At 36.6% G+C, this 17,995-nt stretch overlaps 1 protein-coding gene across 1 annotated transcript in view; it reads right to left on the bottom strand.

Moving 5' to 3' along the window:
- COL25A1 (collagen type XXV alpha 1 chain) overlaps positions 1-17,995 on the bottom strand; it is a 292,895-nt gene that overhangs the window by 111,772 nt on the left and 163,128 nt on the right. The window contains exon 5 of the mRNA XM_090140053.1: positions 2,726-2,743. Coding sequence (XP_089996179.1) covers positions 2,726-2,743 — 18 coding nt within the window. The remainder of the gene's footprint in view (positions 1-2,725; positions 2,744-17,995) is intronic.

Raw genomic sequence — 17,995 nt, 5'->3', positions numbered from 1 at the left:
CAAGAAAATAGTTATGCTTAATACACTGAGTATAAAAACAGTAAGAATTTAGCTTTGAGCTTGTAAAGTTTTTTAAGTGCTTCAATCATCAGAACAGAAATTGTGATCTTTGAAGGCAGGAAGCCTACCAATACTTCTCATTCTAAACGTCTTATGGGCACAAAAAAGAATGGGGAAATTCTGTATATTCATGGGTAACTGAACTTCCAGCAAGCTGTTTTTTAAAATGGGAAACAGTTTGTCTTGCATTATCAGTATGTAAACAGATTCTAATAATACTTTAAAGATCTTTTCATAAACATCTTCAGATTTTCAACTAAAGCTTAAAATAATACTTTAAAAATCATACTTACAGAAGCTACCTGGACCTAAGTTCCTGTTTAAGAGGAAGGCATCTAACATTTAGCAGGTTAAGCCCTGCAAGTAGTCTAAAGAGCAGTTCAATAGAATGTTGATTACATTCAGTATCTGCCTGTAATCAGGATCTGTAATTAAGAGGCGTGGCCGTATGCAACTAGTGTCATTTGAGAGTTTACCAGGTATTCAAGACAGCTGCACATGACTGACAGATACAACAACAGTCTAACAGCAGACTCCTGCCTTTGTACATATGGCTGCCAGAGAGTAAGCTGGAGACTGAATCTTCCCGTGCAGCAACAGATGCCTGTCAGCAGGCAATGTACTTGAGCTTTAGGAGTCTACAGCAAGCTTAAGAGCATTCTAACTGCACTAAGGATTGACTTAACCTTCACTGACTACAAGCAGTGCTTAGACACCTTGCACATCAACACCAACACACAAGCCTTTATGTTTAGGCATCTCAATCTCTGAAAGTCTCATGCCAGTATCCCTCCTCACGTGTGCATTAGTAAGAATTATTTCTGTACTCATGCAGCCAGTCAAAATAACTGAGTATACATCCTTCTGCTGTAATATGAGCATATTGATTTGAAGAAGAGAAAAGGCACAATTAATGATAAACAACAGCAAAACAATAATGATACAAATAGTTAAATGTTTCTACTGAGAGGAACCAGTGAAGTTAGATCATAGGAAATCTCATCCTAGATCTAGCACTCCCCGGCACTGATATCTGTATGATCACATAGGGCACAGAAGTTAATAAAATTCTCTGCAGTTTTTTTTCTTTTTTTTTTTTTTTTTTTTTTTACTTCCCCCCATAGTCTGCACCCCACTTTATACAATAAAGATAAGATTTTCCTGCCTGTCTGCTTCTAAAACAGATCACGCTGAAAGTTACTACTCTGTCGTGGTTAGTTGCCTACAGGTACCTCAAGGCATTTCATGTAGACAGAGGAGCTCCAAGAAGTGAGAAGCTGCTTACAGTATTAAGGTACATTCTGAAAGGGACTGAGGTGGGGGTAATGGTGATCCAGCCTCAGGTGGAAAGCACATGGGTAGCAGCACAAGTAAACATCAACTTACAGAGTAGCCCACAGGCTCAGAGAACACCCTCAGGTTCTCAGCAGAGCTTATTCTGAACAAGATTGCCACTCAGAACTACAGTCCCTCTCTTTATTGACTGCCAACTGCAAAAAGTCTTCAGATATCTCTGTGCAGGTCACAAGCCAAGAGCCTACTTACTGTAAAATACAAACTCTATGAAAAAGTGGTCATTCCAAATATTATATAGACTATATCTGCCATATTAAATAGAGTCTGGTACCATGCAAAGGAGAGCATCAGAAAATCCTAGGGCACTGATGCACAGCATTCAAACAGCATGGAGAGGACTTGTAACACTATTTTTTTTTTTTTATTAAACAGAAAGGGATGCAAAGAAGCAAAAAAAAAAAAAAAAAAAAACCAAGGAAAATGTTTCCTTTCATTAATGAAAATTTTAACTTAAAAAAAGAAAACAACAACATTGCAAAGATTTGATTTACAATTACGATTCTGAAATATCAAGCACCCCCATAACTTCTGGCTCAGACAACTCTTGGTTAAGATGGTCCCCCAAACCAGAGTTCCCTTTCTATACTGCATCTTAGGTATACAAAAAATAGTTTTTTCCAAGTCATTTCACTGAGTTGAATTTGGTGTTGGCTTCCCCGCATTGCCCCTTCCCCTCTGTTTCTTTACTCTTCCACATTTCTTTACCCTGCAACTGAAACAATTTACACATAGCTTTTACTATACCAGATGCTTCCTATTTGCTGGTCTATTTCTACATTAGAACCAAAGTTATGTCCCTGGATTTCCACATCTTCAATTACAACTCACAAAACAAAGTTCTACTATCTTAAATACAGCAGAACTAATCCAAGGAGCACGTATAATTAATCACAACAGCTAGCAGCACAATATTTAAAATAACTGAGGCCTGCCTGGATTATAGCAACATTATTAGCATGTGATTAATAAGCAGTTGAAGAATCGCATTTGCTACACATTTGCTAAGTTATTTTATCTTGCTTTAAAGTTAGGTGGCAAAGTTTCAAGCCATAGTTAGGAGATTTGCTTTATTCAGTACCACGTTGTTAACCCTACCATCTGGTCAAACAGCTGAGGGAACTCAGACAACCGTATGGGAGGCCCCATGTTTCTCTCTGTGGAAGTATTTGTCTTGCTGAATTATGCAATGGTTACCAGTTTCAAACTTAATGCAATACGATCAAAAAGACTCCACATCAAATTACGTTGTAGATAAACTGAGTTTTGTGGGCTTCATTTAGCCTTAAGTAGGAAATAAGATGGCACTTACTTGAGGACCAGGCTGACCCTGAAAAATAAGAAAATCATAAGGTTATGGAAAGCTATGACAAAGATTAAGCCATTAAACACTAGCAAAGAGTTACAGTACTTTATGAAAGAAATAACAAACAATCCAGTAATAGTAATAAAATCAGAGTCTGGATTTTTAAGTCCAATGTTTAATTTCAATGTTTTAATTCAAACTGAAACTCCGTTGCAATTAAGTGATTCCAGAAATAACAATAACACAACAGAACCAGTATTTGAGAAACTTCATACTTTATGTAATAATAACAAAACAAGTTAGAAATTACAGAAAGACCCAATTTAATAATTCTTAAATGAGAAAGAATCTACAGATACTGAACTGATTTAGAAATAGGTATTGGACGCTTTTCCTCTCTTGAATCACAGGAATGAGCCACAATGAAGTGCTAACTACTGACTATTGAACAAAGTCTAAAAACTGAAAGCACAGAAGGCTGAGGAAACAAGACTTTTTGCCATTCTTGCAAGTAGCACAGTTTTCAATAAGTATAAACTGGTATTTAAACCAGAAAAACAGTAACCAATGAACACCTGAGGTGTCAGCCCAAGAGGCAGCTTGGAAACATATTCATCCTTGTTTTCTTTACTTATCAACGTAATATTTGGGTCTACCTCTGCACAAATATAGAAACGCCTACTGCAAACTGAGGAGCTGTGTACATCTCTTGATTCTGTAAGTGCTTCCAGAGTAGACTTCCTATCACTAATGCTCCTACTCTAGGAAAATCAGTGAAAGTCATCAGTAGTTCTAGCTCACTTGTTACAAGTTATTTGCATGAAGTAGAAACATAATGCAAAACAGAGTAGCTGTGAACCACAACCATCTGGTCAACTTGCACTCTAAGACATAAATGCCTGCCTCCTTAAAAAGGGACAAATTCTCAAAACAAACAAACAAACAAACAAAAGAAAACCCAAAGCTAGGCTAGCCCTCGGAATTTAATTCCTCTGAACTATGTAGGTTGCTTTAAAAGCAACATCTCCTATTTATTTTCATGGAAACCACAACAGATACAAAGAGCACAACAGAACAACTTGATAGAGCAAATTCTCAGCTACAAAACTCTTTTTCAATTTAGTCTCTGCCATTAGCTGTACATTTTCACCAGCAATGAACTATATGCAACAAAAATTCACAAAAATCTGCACTAGCAGAGGTGTCCCACTATTGCCACTGCTGAAACACTCCAACCACTGCCTCACTGTGCTCACGCCCACTGTTTGGCCTCCACAAACATTCAGCAAACACTGATGAATGCCAATGGGCACAATTTTTTCCCCATGGACAAATTCAATTCCACACCTTTGCTTAATACACTCTTCCATGTCAGAAGATACTTTGTCAGACTGTCCCCTGTGCTGCCCTCTGTCACACAGTAATAAAATGGAACAAAATATCAGCAGGAAGGTTCAGCATCTACTGCCATACCATCATCTGCCTCTGACATTATGGGCCAAAAAATAAAATAGGAGCAGCCCTCGTTTTCTGTGAACAATTTTTCTTCAACTCTCCTCTGGAAAGCAGCTTTGCAAGGAAGGACATAGGAGTTCTGGTGAACACCAAGCTGAACATTAGTCAACGGTACACTCTAGGCACAAGGAAAATCAACAGTATTTTGGGTGGCACGAGGCAAAGTATTGCCGGCAGAGGTGATCCTTCCCTCCTACTCAACACTGGTGAGACCTTGCTTGGTGTGCTGGGTCCAGTTCTGGGTTCCGCAGCACAGAAAGATGTGAATATACTGCAGGGAGACCAGTGAAGAACCACCATGGGAACAAAGGTTGAACAAGCTGGGATTGTTCAGCCTGAAAAAGAGAAAGTTCAGGGCACAAGCTGCCCAGAGACTTTGTGGAGTCTCCTTTCTCGGAAATCTTCAAAAGCCACCTTGACATGGTCCTGGCAGCCTCTTCTGGGTAACCCTGCTTAAGCAGAGGCCAGACCAGATGATATCCAGAGGTTCCTTTCCACCTCTATTAGTCAGTGATTCTGTGAGACTTTGAAGAAGAAAATGCATTTCACCAGAGACATGCTATTTACAAGAAAAGCAGCTGAAAAACAGTTTATTTTTACTTTAGCAGTTATTTTTTGTGCTAATTAAAATGAAACAGAAAAACACATTCTTAATTTACATGCAAAGCTTAAAAAAACAAATATAAGATATTAGAAATAATGTTAGAGAGGAATCACTGTGAAAATATAGAGTTATTGTGGCTAACCTAATCCTTACACTGAAGGAGGCCTAAAGCATTTCTTGTTATAGATGCTGTAACCTTGTAATAGTTCCATGTGAGAATACTGTTGTATGAGGATTTTCAGATAAAAAAACTAAAAAAGCTTGCCAATTCTAATACAGAGATTTCTCAATGGCTCAGTTCTATGAAATTACATATCTCACTTGGTTACATGCTTGGAGTCCTCTGCATTCAGCTTTTACATTAATCTTCCATCAATGCAGGTTTTAAGCCATTATATGCTCCACTTGATCCTAAAAGTCACTGAAATTGTTTACTGATGCAGTATTGAGCAAGCTGTACAATGAATCGATATAAATGAACTGAGACCTATGCATACAAACTTTTGTATATAAAAATCACAATACATTTGTCTCTCAAGCATATTTAAAGATATAATACATTTTGACCAAATCATGAAAGGGTTTCCAAGGTACACAAAAAAATTGAAATCTGAAATCAACAAAATGCTGATTTAAAGCTGTAGAAGGCAAACAGGAAAAAAAAACCAAGAAGATTTGAAAACTGACACATTATTCTTCATGCTTATTTAAGACATGTAAGACACTCAGTGTTCACATGGTACATGCTATGTATAAGATAAGAGACAGACGTACATGATAGAAACATACTCTGACAAAGGTGAAGGATAAAGTCATGTTCCTATGAAAGAGTTTCCTACTCTCAGCCTCTACAGCACAACCAGCCTGAAGTGTATCTATAGTTACTAGTTTATCATATCTGAAATATAGAAGGAGAAATTTCTAAAAGACACTTGTTTCTCATGGTGACACAGAACTCTGAGATAATCAGAAATATAATAGTTGAGTTACCCTTGATTTCTGTAGACCTTCTACCTTGCAGTCATCCAGAACTTAACAGAAAATGTGGATGCTGAATGTAGAAGTACTCATAGCACAATTTTTTGATCCTGCTAGCTACAAGCCCCTTGAACACAGAAGGAACTTTGCCTTAATGATAATTATTTTCTGGTTTTAGTCATTCTCAATCCTTCAATGTTTTGGAGCACTCTTAGATTCTCCTTGCCCTACTAAATAGCAAATGCAGTTTTAGTACAGTTTTCTCACTGATGATGCACTAAGTGACATTAATGAGAGGATGCAGCAAGCACCATATTACAGAAATCAGCTCTGCTTGAGGAGGTACAGGCACAAAGAAGCTCAACAACTGGGAGACAAAGAAGAGGAGTGCATTTTGACTTCTCTCAACATTGTATACAGTGAAAATAAAAAACAACTTTCAATTATGACCTAGCATCATACTTCTTTGGAGGAAACTAAATTAATATGTCTGTGCTCCCAGGAGGCCTCCAAGATAACTAAAATAACTCTGACTCAGTGTTACATGAATTAGTCCTAATGCACATGGCTTGCGGATTAAAAGGTTTTAGCTAGTCCTGTTTATCTTAATTTAGAACAAAAACAAAAATGGGTGAAAATACTCTCTAAGACTGAGAAGTCACCAAGCCAGCATTACTCCATTTCAAAAATATTAATGAATTATCCTTTGTTCTTACGTTATTTAGTATAAAACTCAGACATAATTGCATACTGAAAGGGGAATATGTGGAATATATGTGGATGGAGATTCTGTTTTAGATCTCAGTGAAGGTGAGCAGGATTGTATTAACACAGTTCATAGTAGAGTTTGGCCATATATATTTTAAAAACAGTGTAACAATTTATGTAGTTTTCATTTCTTTGAAACTGAAGCCTAATCCTCCTCAACAAAACGCCTTGTCAATCTCCATATTAACTGGCTCTCAAGGACTGCCATATCAGCTTTGCTTAGATCCATACTCTGAAAGCGGTTTTGGTCCACTCTCTAGGATCAGATCAGGTTTTGAAAATGTATCTGGGTTGCTACCTCTTTTCAGCACTGTTTTAAGTGATTGCTCTGATAGAAAGCAGAATGAAAATGAACCCTCTTGTTCTTCCATAGATGCATCTTTTCAAGGCTAACAAAGTTATCTTTGTAATAATGTAAACAGAAGCCAGAGATGCACAGAAAAGATCACCTGCTCTGAAAGAATCTGAACACCTGAAATAAAAAAAAAAGTGCATTATTTTGCTTGAATTTGTGATAGGAATCATCAGGAAGAAGTCAGCAGCAGGCAAAACAACACCTGAAAGTTGTCTGCAACCTCCAGTAGTTCCAAAACAGGCACAGACATCTCTGGACAGCAGATGCTCATATTCTTCAGCTTGGGTTGGAAAGTTTAATAGGGTTTCGTTTGTTGTTTTTAGTCTGTTTCATTTACTGTGCTGTGTCTCCCTACAGTCTGTTCTCCGTATGCACTTACAGAGCAGTCGCAGCACTATTAACTTACCCGGTGTACTTATGCAGTTAATCTGCATTTTTATTGTATGTGTAGCTGCTATCATATTTTCAGCAGTCTTCATAAGACTTTACCTTTCTGTATTTCCATTTATTGTATTTACCAACTTCATATGCTATTTGGCAGGAAAGAAAGGGGTTAAGTTTGACAGCCAATTCTAATTCTAATTACCTTGACCGAAGGACTTGTACCCTTGGTTGCTGACCAACTTCCATGCAATTTAACCTAGCAACTGTGGATATGTAAATGACATTAAAAGAGGAAGATATATGGTCTAGACAGGTCAAGATGAAGTCAACAGGTAAGCTATTAATCTGCTAGAAGAGAAGATTAAAGGATGTCTATTGACCAGAAGCAGCAAGCATCGCAAAAGTGTTACTTTGCAATAAAAAGAAACCTCGGGAGCATAGGAAAAATTCTTAAGAGAAGAAAATAGAAGCGGATGCTGCAGGTTTACAAAGAGCTTACAAAGGAAATGGGCTTTTAGTAAGCGAAAGGACAAAATATGCGTTCAAGGTATCAAAGAATAGGGTGGTCCTGGAAAAGGAGAAAGAGAAAAGCAGAAACTCATACATGAGAAACTGTTAGCAGCTGATCAGAATGCCTTGTATAAAATAACTTCAAAGAGCCTCGTCTTAATAAATATCTAGGATAGCATACACATACATGGGGCTGTTCAAATGTAATCAGCCAACAAAATCCAGGTAGAGAAACAAAAATGCAAGAAGGAAAAGCCTGCAAAAAGAGGAAACACACAAGAGCCATGGATACGCTGCCAGAAGTAACACCATGCCATACCAGAGACACCACCTCACTACCCTTTGGGACATCCTCTGGACAAAGAATCTGAATGAGGAACACCCATCCTACAGCCTAATCCAAATAGAAAATGATCAGAGAATAGGAGCAGCGTATCTGCTTGGGTAGAGGCAGAAGACTGAAGTGGCTTACTGACACTCTTGAAGTCTGTAGTACCAAGATGGAAATTATGCCGAAGCAAGACAATATGTGTTTAATATACATTTCAGCATAAGAAATTCAGAAAGCAGAGACTGAATATGTGCGAGACCTAAATTACACTATTTTTGAACAAATCACCTACCAGCTTTCCATCCATACCAATCGGACCCTAGGATAATCAAAAGCCAAAACAAAATTGAACAGTTAAAATCAGTGGGGCACTGAAGTTGAGAAAAACATACAGACTCAGGGAATACCGCAGGCTTTAGAAGATGACTAACTATATCAGCAATTAAATGCAATAGATTAAAGATATTTTGAGAATCAGGGCGCATAAAGTAAACAACCAAAGGAGCAGACCTAAGACAGAAATAATAAGAACAGCATGATGCAAAGTAGCCAGAAAACAGCTGGTGTTCAACATGCAGAGAAGGAATTGTTAGGTTGGATAATCACAGTGGTACAACATAACCAAATGTATGAAATAATGCATCTGGTCTATGCACTTTCTTTTAAGCTGAACAAATGGAACAGACTTTTCACAGTTACATTGTTGCCAGATAAAAAGAAAACTGTTAAGATCTCATAACTAATATATTTGAATTAATATTGTAATAATTGTTTTTAATAAGAAGCATCAGCTCATGCAGTTCATTGAGGTGCTTAAGATTTCTCCCTATATTTTGGCCAGGAAATACAACCTAAAATCACGGGCTGTACTGGAAACACCAGACATATAGAAGGAAACAGGACAACAGTTGAATGCACAGTTCATGAAACTCATTATTTTTGCTGCATTATTAGTTTCCTAAAAAGCCTGTGGGCTAACTTACCCTTCAGTTCCAATAACAAGTTGTTGTATCTGGATAGCCCTACAAGAATATAACCTCCAGCTTTTTCTGGGTTTTACTGTCATGTTACAGATTAGATGATGTTCTGAGAACGTGAAGCAGGTTGCCAATATCTTGTTTATCTGCATAACCACTATTTTTGTTATGTTCTGATATCCCAGGAGAGGTTGTGACCATTCTGAAAGCCTACAAAATCTGTCAAGGTTTCTTTTTTAAAATCAGTTCTTCCTAATATCTGATAAAGAAAGCAACACTTTCTAGTATGTTCTAGGACATATCTAGGACAGTTTTTATTACCACGCTTCCTTAGTTTTTTTTTTTATCCCATGCTTCTAGTGCACATGCACACACAGAACACTAATTTTCTCAAAGTTACTTAAATTTCTCAGTATACTTCTGTGCATCCCAACAGTCAAGACCAATTTGCAAATTATTAGCTTTCCTGTATTTTTCTAGAACTCTACCAGTATTTTTGTCTAGTCTGAGGCAAGTGCCACGTTGAAAGCCAAGCTGAGCTCTGGCTATGAATTTACTTCTAGACAGCAAACTAAAGATATTAACAATGGAAATTCAGCAGTAAGGTCATGGTAAGTATGTAAGGTTCCCCAAAGGGCTGCATAGGCCAGCAGCTAAGTTTAACTATTGGGTCTTCTGCTAATTTAGCCCAAAAGATTTCATTATTTTTTACGACAAATGAATTAAGTAATGACTTATGCAAGTATCTGTAGAAGGAAAATTCATTGTGGAGGTCAAACTGCTGGCTTAAAGAAGTTGAAAAAAGTCTTTTGTAGCTGTATCACTGCTTGTATTTTGCAAACAGGCACTGTTTTCTTTACCATAGAAAAGAAAAATCTACTACTTATGCTCCCTTGCAGTGAAGAACATTTTAGCTACTGTTAGTTTTATTGCCTACTCTTTATAGCTTTGCACCTGAATTACTGGACTATAAGTACCATCTTGAAGAGTCTTAGTAAAAAAAAAAATCAGAAATCCAGGAGAATTAGAAGAAGCACCTGTTCACAGCTGAAAATGATAAGCTTTCTCCCCCTTCATTTCACTTGTATCAGGACTTTTAAGTGTCTAATTTGGCAAAGCCGCTTGGGATTTCCTCTATAGGATAGAGCAGTGAGAAATTTGTTTGAGACATCCTGTTCTACAGGAGGAAAAAAGCTGACTATAAAAGGTCATTACTGTCAAATTGATTATTATTGTCATTTTGAAAAAGCATTATTTCTTTTTCACAGAAAAACATTAAAGTTACCTTCTTTCCTCAATTGAGGGAAAAAATGTTTTTCAAAAGATTGGAACAGTCTGAATTCTCTCAGTTGATACAGGCTAGGTGAGACAGATCAGCTGAAGCAGTGCATGAGACTACTTCAAGATGCACAAATCCTTAATACAGCAACAATTATTGAAATTCATTACATGATTGCACTAGAAGTCTCAAGGAACACTCAGTGGCATCTTCATTAGTTTTGAAAGAAAGACTAAGAACTGCAGTCTGTTTTTGACTTGCATTAGAGTGATTGTCTCCCAGGCTACATAATGTTCAAGTTGCTTCCTGCTTCGTTTACTAATTAACTGCTACTATAGGTTAACATGTCAATTCTTTTAAAAATAAAACAAAAAAACATGAACTTCTATAACACAATTCTCACAGAACATTTAAAAAATTAGACAAAATAACACTAGAGAAGGGAATGGAGCAGGTTTGTGCAACAGACACAGACATCAGCTATTCGTTCACTTCAAAAGGTACTACAAGAGGTAGATCTATACATATCATTTCTAGGCTTCCATTACCCTTTTTCTAAAATATATGCCATTATTAGTTATTTGCTTATGACATTACTTATTTTCCCAGATCCTCAAAAGCAAAAACGCTTGTACTGTGATTTTCTTTCCCCTAAAGAATACCAGCTTTTTGCTTAGCATTAACTTCTTATCTAATAACCCTAAAATTGAGAGGAACAACATATGGGAGGAATGAGAATGAGTGCCATTTAACTTTCATATGATGAGAAGTAACCTGTACTCAAGAATACTGTAAAATGTAATGCATCCCGGAAGATAGATACCTTTAATCAGATTTTTAATACTACACAAAATTAGTTGCTTTCTATTTAAACTAGGTTACTCTGGAAGCGTCTTTTTAAGGGGCTAAGAAATTTTAAGCATCAGCAAATGCACCAGAAAATTTTAGATTATTCCTATCAAAAAAGACAGACAGTATTCTTACTTTAAGTAGATTTACTATAACATTTGTTTCTTTAGAACATTCTGAATGTGATATTAGGTACTGAAAGCTATATATTATAGAATCAAATACTCTTCCAGGAGAAAGAAAGGGAGAAAGACTTAGACTATCTTCTTAGTTTTAATTTCTCTACTTGTCCTTAAATGATCCTTCTATTTAAGGAATACCCATGAGATGACTGAATTCTGAATCAGAATAACCATACTAAATGAAAAACATTTCTTCTTTATGAACCGCAGATAATCCTTTATATTTTTCATTTTAATAATAAAATGGATCTGCATATATTAGCAGTTCAGCAACTTTGATAGGTTAATCATCACTGGAAGTATGCGAAGGAATGTTTGTTGTGTGTCCTGTGGAAAGAATGAGGAAATGTTTTAACACTGCAAATTTGTCCAATTCTATATTTTCGTACAAATCTAAATTAAAATAGGCCAATTATCTTCAAATCTATAACCATTTCTCAAACACTGATATTTCATTGCTTTTCCTGATTTATGAGAAACCAAATATTTTAGAAACAACTAATTTTCCCAGTGTAGCCAATACTGGATTTATAGAAATTGTCTTTTAAATCATTTAGTTGATAGCTTTGAAATATACCCATTTCTGACTACCATAGTAGCATTTCTGAATTCAGAAGCTCTTATCCTGCTGACAAAATTATTCCGCATTTATATTCCATATTTCTAAATAGTCTACAGGAAGTTCAGTTGTGAAATTGTTACTTGCAGCTGCCTGAAATCTTCTACATAGAGACATATTAAGGACTCAAGAAAGCTAGAAGTGAGATTTGCAGCAGCTGTATGAGCTGCAGCTCAATTGTTGTGTACGAGTGAGATTAAAAACATCTATGTGAGAAGAAAATCAATTGGTGCCTAAGCAGGTTTAGAGATAAGACCCAGGTTCAGGTACAGTTTAATGACACATTGCCTTTCCAAATTGAGTATTTTAGTTCAAGATTGTCAGATTTCCTCATCATACCATTACAAGTGATAGATCATTGCTTTTTCCTCCCCTTCCGCTTTGGTTAGTTACAGGTTTAGCAAGGCTGATTTTAATTACTGCAGTATAATTTCCTAGCAAGCCCAATGAGATTTCTCTTAACAAAACTCTGTTTTAGTGCTCATGCGGGTGATGAGTAGGATAAGCTTTTCAACTAGCTAAGTTTTTCCTACTGATGAAACACGTGTTCTTCCACTATGCTGTTAAAAGCAGTGTCAGTGAACTTAGCAGGTACAGAATTCACTTGTTACAATCCTGAGAAAGTCCATTAAATCAATCTGCAACAGATCTCTCTGGCCAGCAATCAGGACATTACTGATAAATCTAAGTGATTTAAGAAGGAAGAAACTTCATTGTGAGAAGAACAGTAATGAGCTGTCTGTCTAAATTCCCCAAATTACTGACAAATTAGAGCACTAAAAGGCTATTTCAGAGAAATCCATCACAGAATTTCCTGAAATCTTCTCTCAAGCATTTTGTATTAGCTACTATCTGAGACACAACATTCAGCAAGATGGATCACCACATGGAGATAGCAAAGTAAGTCAATATGTTCTAAGGCAGGAACTTCTTTAGAGTGTAAATGATTTGAAAATAGTCTATTATTTACTGTAATATTAGTATCGTAAATATTCTAAGTGTCATAATAGCACTGTCAGACTGATTGATCATACTGTCCAGCAACTTACAGTTTACTTATCAACTGCCAGAACCTCGGTTTCAGCTACCAGAAAGGGGCTCCTTGCTTCTCATGATAGAAAAAAAAAATCAATCAAGATGTGAATTGAACTCCCCAGAAGAACATACTTTAAAAACTATATAATTTTTTCCATTGAAATGAACAAACAACACAAGAAAGTACATTCTTTAATCTTTAAAGCCTAACCCTGTATTTTCAGGAATTTTCCATGCTGTTGTACACCACATTAATTCCCCCATCAAGAACTCCAACAAAATTGCCTTTATTGAGCCAGTAAGGAACTCAAAACATACCCTGCAAGCATGCAAGAGACTCAGAAATAAGGTCTCAATAAAAGCTGGAGAACAAAAGACATTCAGCACCATGAATTAGGTTCTAAACTACATTTCCAACAGCCAGAAAAGCTGCTCCATGCAAAGACTAGGCTCTCAACACTATGATTTCAGTTCATAAACACAAAGGTAATGAAGATTCATTCCAATTTATATTTCAAACCACTTCTCTAGTGTTATATCTTCAATACAGGGAAATAAGCAGCATACCCACATAAAGCAGTGTCTATGCTAACAGTAAGCTGAAAAGCAAAATGGGCAGAAATCTCACATTTTACTCTTCTTGCTACTGGAAATAAAATATTTCCTTTTTTTTTTTCCTCATAATTTCCTTTGAATTTCAACAATCAAATGATATGACCTAAAGAAGTGGATTACATAAAGTAGCTCTAATGTCTAGATTAGCCTAAATTAGACAATCGAAATCATCAGTAACAGAAGATGGAAGATTAACAACTGTTTTAAAGAATCCAAAATAAACCAGAAATGTCAAGTACAGACTCCAGAACTTTTTGTGAGAGCAATATCACTCTAGATTACAAGGCCCTGAGCCTGGAGTCCAGAACACTATAAGAGCTTCCTTGCAGTTTTAAAATGGGCCAGTCAGTAGTTTGGAGAAAGAAAAACTGTTCAGTGTTTGACTATTCACAGAATAGCTGAACTACAAAAAAAGGAACACAGCATATGGTAACAATATGGGACTACAAAGAGTTCTATGCAAGAAAAACTACAGTCACTTTTCAAAAGCACATTTCAGAGCTGAAAAATAATTGCTGAGATTCTGCTCGTTTCTCATAGTTCATGCAGAAAATCTGAAAAGCAGTTTCTTGTGGTACAGATGCATTTTTGAGTATCTGAGTGATATGACTGCCCTTCCTGCTGAAATCTATATGTGAAAATGCATGAAAAAACTGAGCAGACCTAAACTGGAATGGATTTTTCTAAAAGACTGTAAGGCAGACATTACTCCATTCATTATGGCACACCGTAAGTGCATGCTGTTAAAAAATGCACAGTATTAAAAATTGTGTTCTTACTCCCTCCCCCCGCCCCCCCCCCCCCCCCCATGCTTAAGCTATCCATAAAAACAATTTGTAAAAGGTTGCAGAATTACACATATCCATTAAAAAAAAATACTTCATTACGCTACTGAATTCCAGCCTTGCATAGCAGGTTAATTGAACACTAGGAACATACATACAGAACTACCATTTACCCAACAATTCTTGTTTCTCTCAAAGAAATTGACACTCCTGTATTTACAGATAGAAAGCACATGGCTAATCCATCAATGCCAGTGACATCGTGTGAAGCTCTTAGATGTAGTTAGTGCCACATTAATGATAAAACAATAAACTGAAAAATACCACTTCTCAAAAATCAGCTGGGTGGCATTCAAGAAGAAATTGATTGTTTTAACAGTTGTGGCATGACGACTTTGATGAAATAGATTTTTGTTCTTTTGGAATAATTCTAAAGAATCACCCTCCTCTGCCTTACTGTCTGACTTACCATAGAAGTAAGTCCACTTAGTTGCTGAAGCTGACTAAGGAAGAATGTGCCTTACTACTGTTTTGATGTTTTTAAAAAATAAAAAAAAAAAAAAAAATCAATTTCAATTCTTTCAGTCAATCTCTTTTTTGGTTTCTACAAGTCTTTTATTTTAGGGAAATTGAGGCCCTTTAAAAAAAACAGCTTCCTGGCAAGTAATACAACACCGTAGAGACACAACCTTTATAGGCGATTTTTTGACCTTCATTCAGTGAAAACATCACCTTTGGAAGATTAACAAAACTCAAGAGCAGGTACATTAATTTGTGCTCCATACTTGTGTCACGTACCTAACTAGATTTAAAAGGCACAAATGTACATACAGGTAGTTTAAAACCACTACACTTGTTTTAAATATACTACAACCCAAGCCATTCCTTAATGGTTGGGCTGTATTCAACTCAGTTCCCTCTGAAACTACTTGGAACCCAACCTCTGAAAACACAGATCATGATGGAAAAACTTGTGGAACACACAAAAATAATTTCATTTAAAGAAATACAGCAGAATTCAGTGCACTACCTTTTTCATTCTTTCCACCTGAAGTGTTTCCCATACAGTGTTTGATGATGCAACTTTTATCTCCCCAATTTTACAGAAAGGACATGTAGCTGCTTCAAACTAGTAGTTCTGCTGTTCTCCTCCTTTTTACTGGTGAAAAGACATATTCGCCCATCTTCTAAACTTCTCATGCCAATTCTTTTCCCCCCTGCAAATTTCTTCCATGTGTTTCAGGAATATATGTGAAAAATTGATTTTTTTTTTTTTTTGGACACTAGAGAACAAGAGCGCATCTCCACTAAAACTTCCAATCAAACTAGTTGCTGTTTTTCCCTTTAAGAACTTGAGAAAACTATTAAGTTTTTCCATGCTCGTATCTTTGCTTTTCACAGGTTCCCCATTTAGAAACATTTTCCTACTTGTGTACTGAAAGTGCCCTTCAACTCAAAGCAGTACCAAAGCCTTAACCATGCAGTTAGAAGTTCTTCCTTATTTCTTGACAACTGCTATCCAAACCGAAAAAGCCTAATCAGCCAACAAAACAGTTAACCCAGAAAACACATCACCATAGAACATGGGCTACCCACTCTGTAATGCTATAATATAATGGAAAGCACAGCAATAATAGCAGAGCAGCACAATCCTAGGCTGCAACAAATGAGAACAAGCCCAAATGCAGCAGCCATAAACATGAAACAAAAGAAGAAAAGCTTCTTACCTTTGGAAGGCCTCCAGTAGGCAGGGATCTCCAGTGAGATACCCTTGCCTCCACTGCCAACCCTCATGTGAGGTCTGGGAAGGGGTGGATCCTGGCTTCACACTTACTGGTCACTCAGATACATCACATGCACCTGAACTCCTCTGAATCAGCCCTGCCTTCCCATCAAGTACTCAATCACTGGTTCAAGCCATGACTTAGCATTTCCACTACAAAACCCCAGCCAAGAAAACCTGCAATCCTATACCTTTTTGGGTCATATTCCAGCAAGTCATGCAAATCCTTCTTACCTAATTTCAACCAAATTATGCAACTGAAATTGAAGCTTCTCAGAACTGAACAAATGAATCCAAAACCAGAATATCATTCAGTGAAGTAACTTTTAAAATCCTAAGACATTTATCAATTATTCTAATTTCATCACTCATTTTTTTTTTTATCATCTCTAGACTACTCTTCTAAGTTTCATGGAACCACATATGAACACATCTAAATAAACATTTTCATTACTTTCATTTGATGTAACTGGATTTCAGATTCATAAAAGAACTCTTGCAAAAGCTGGTGACACAAAGGAAAAAAAAAAAATTTCTTTCCAATCCCATTTAGAGAGAAAAAAAAATTGTATGTAATGGTAATACCAGATCACATTTTCCACACTTCAAGGGCAAAGAGCTAAAGTAAGAGATCATCCTATCATTCACAGAATGGACAAAAAGTTAGGATAATTGATTCCCACAGCTGGAAGTGGAAATGTTGAGATCATTTCCACATTGCAAATATACTAAAGGATAGCTAATAAGTCATACTACCAGAATGAAAAACAGAAACCTCACTCACAAGAATTTTATGCACAACAAAAGTTACTGAACTACTTGTTTACAATTGATCTAGTAAAATGAAGAACTATTACAGAAAGTATTTTTATTATCTTCCAATTTCTTTTTCCAGTTTTACTTCTGCTGTACTCACAAAGAAGCTAAATTCATTCTGACAGGATCTTGATGATAGCAGGCAAAAGCATTTGCACCTGTAAACCAACAGTTATATACAGAAAGAAAACTGAATCACCCAATAAGTCGAAGCAGAATCTCTGGGTGCATAGCATTTCCTCCCAGAAAACAACCTAGATCCAAGAGATACTCTTCCTTCAGTGGCTGGCCCTTATATGAGTCCAGGTGCCTCTACTCTCTGTCCAACCCTTCTGGTCAGCTGGGAAGCACAGGTGCAGACAATTTGCCTGTGCTCCCTGGGCCAGCCCCACCCCTTCACCAGGTGCTCAATCACCACTTCAAGCCATGACCTAGCAGTTCCCCTACAACTTTGACTTGATAAGAATTCCGGCCTCACCAACCATAAGTAAGCAGCAGTTGATCTTGGTATGAACATCACATAAAAACCAACAAATTCTACACAAGAAAATTAATGTTCCTTTCAGTGTGAGTGCTCCCATGTCATGATTATTCTTCTTTGTGCTCTTTTTGTGAGGCAAAGAAGAAAATGTTTGAATTCCCCTCAATTAAAATGAGAATAGTTGTACCAGATCTATACCAAATAAACCAATGGACTTCTTAATGATCATAGGATTGTTTGAGTTAGAAAAGGACCCCTGAAGGTCATCTAGTCCAACTCCCCTGTAACAAACAGGGAGAGCTACAGTGATCTTCTAAAAGATCTTCCACAACAATCTTTTGCAAGATACGGTACCATGCAGATCTTAATACTATTTTCATTAACATTAATTGCTTTACCTTAAGAAAAAA

Source organism: Phasianus colchicus, chromosome 4 (assembly GCF_987193195.1).
Source record: "Phasianus colchicus chromosome 4, bPhaCol1.hap1.1, whole genome shotgun sequence".
In the NCBI taxonomy this organism is placed as follows: domain Eukaryota; kingdom Metazoa; phylum Chordata; class Aves; order Galliformes; family Phasianidae; genus Phasianus; species Phasianus colchicus.
This window is presented reverse-complemented; position numbering and strand designations above follow the sequence as displayed.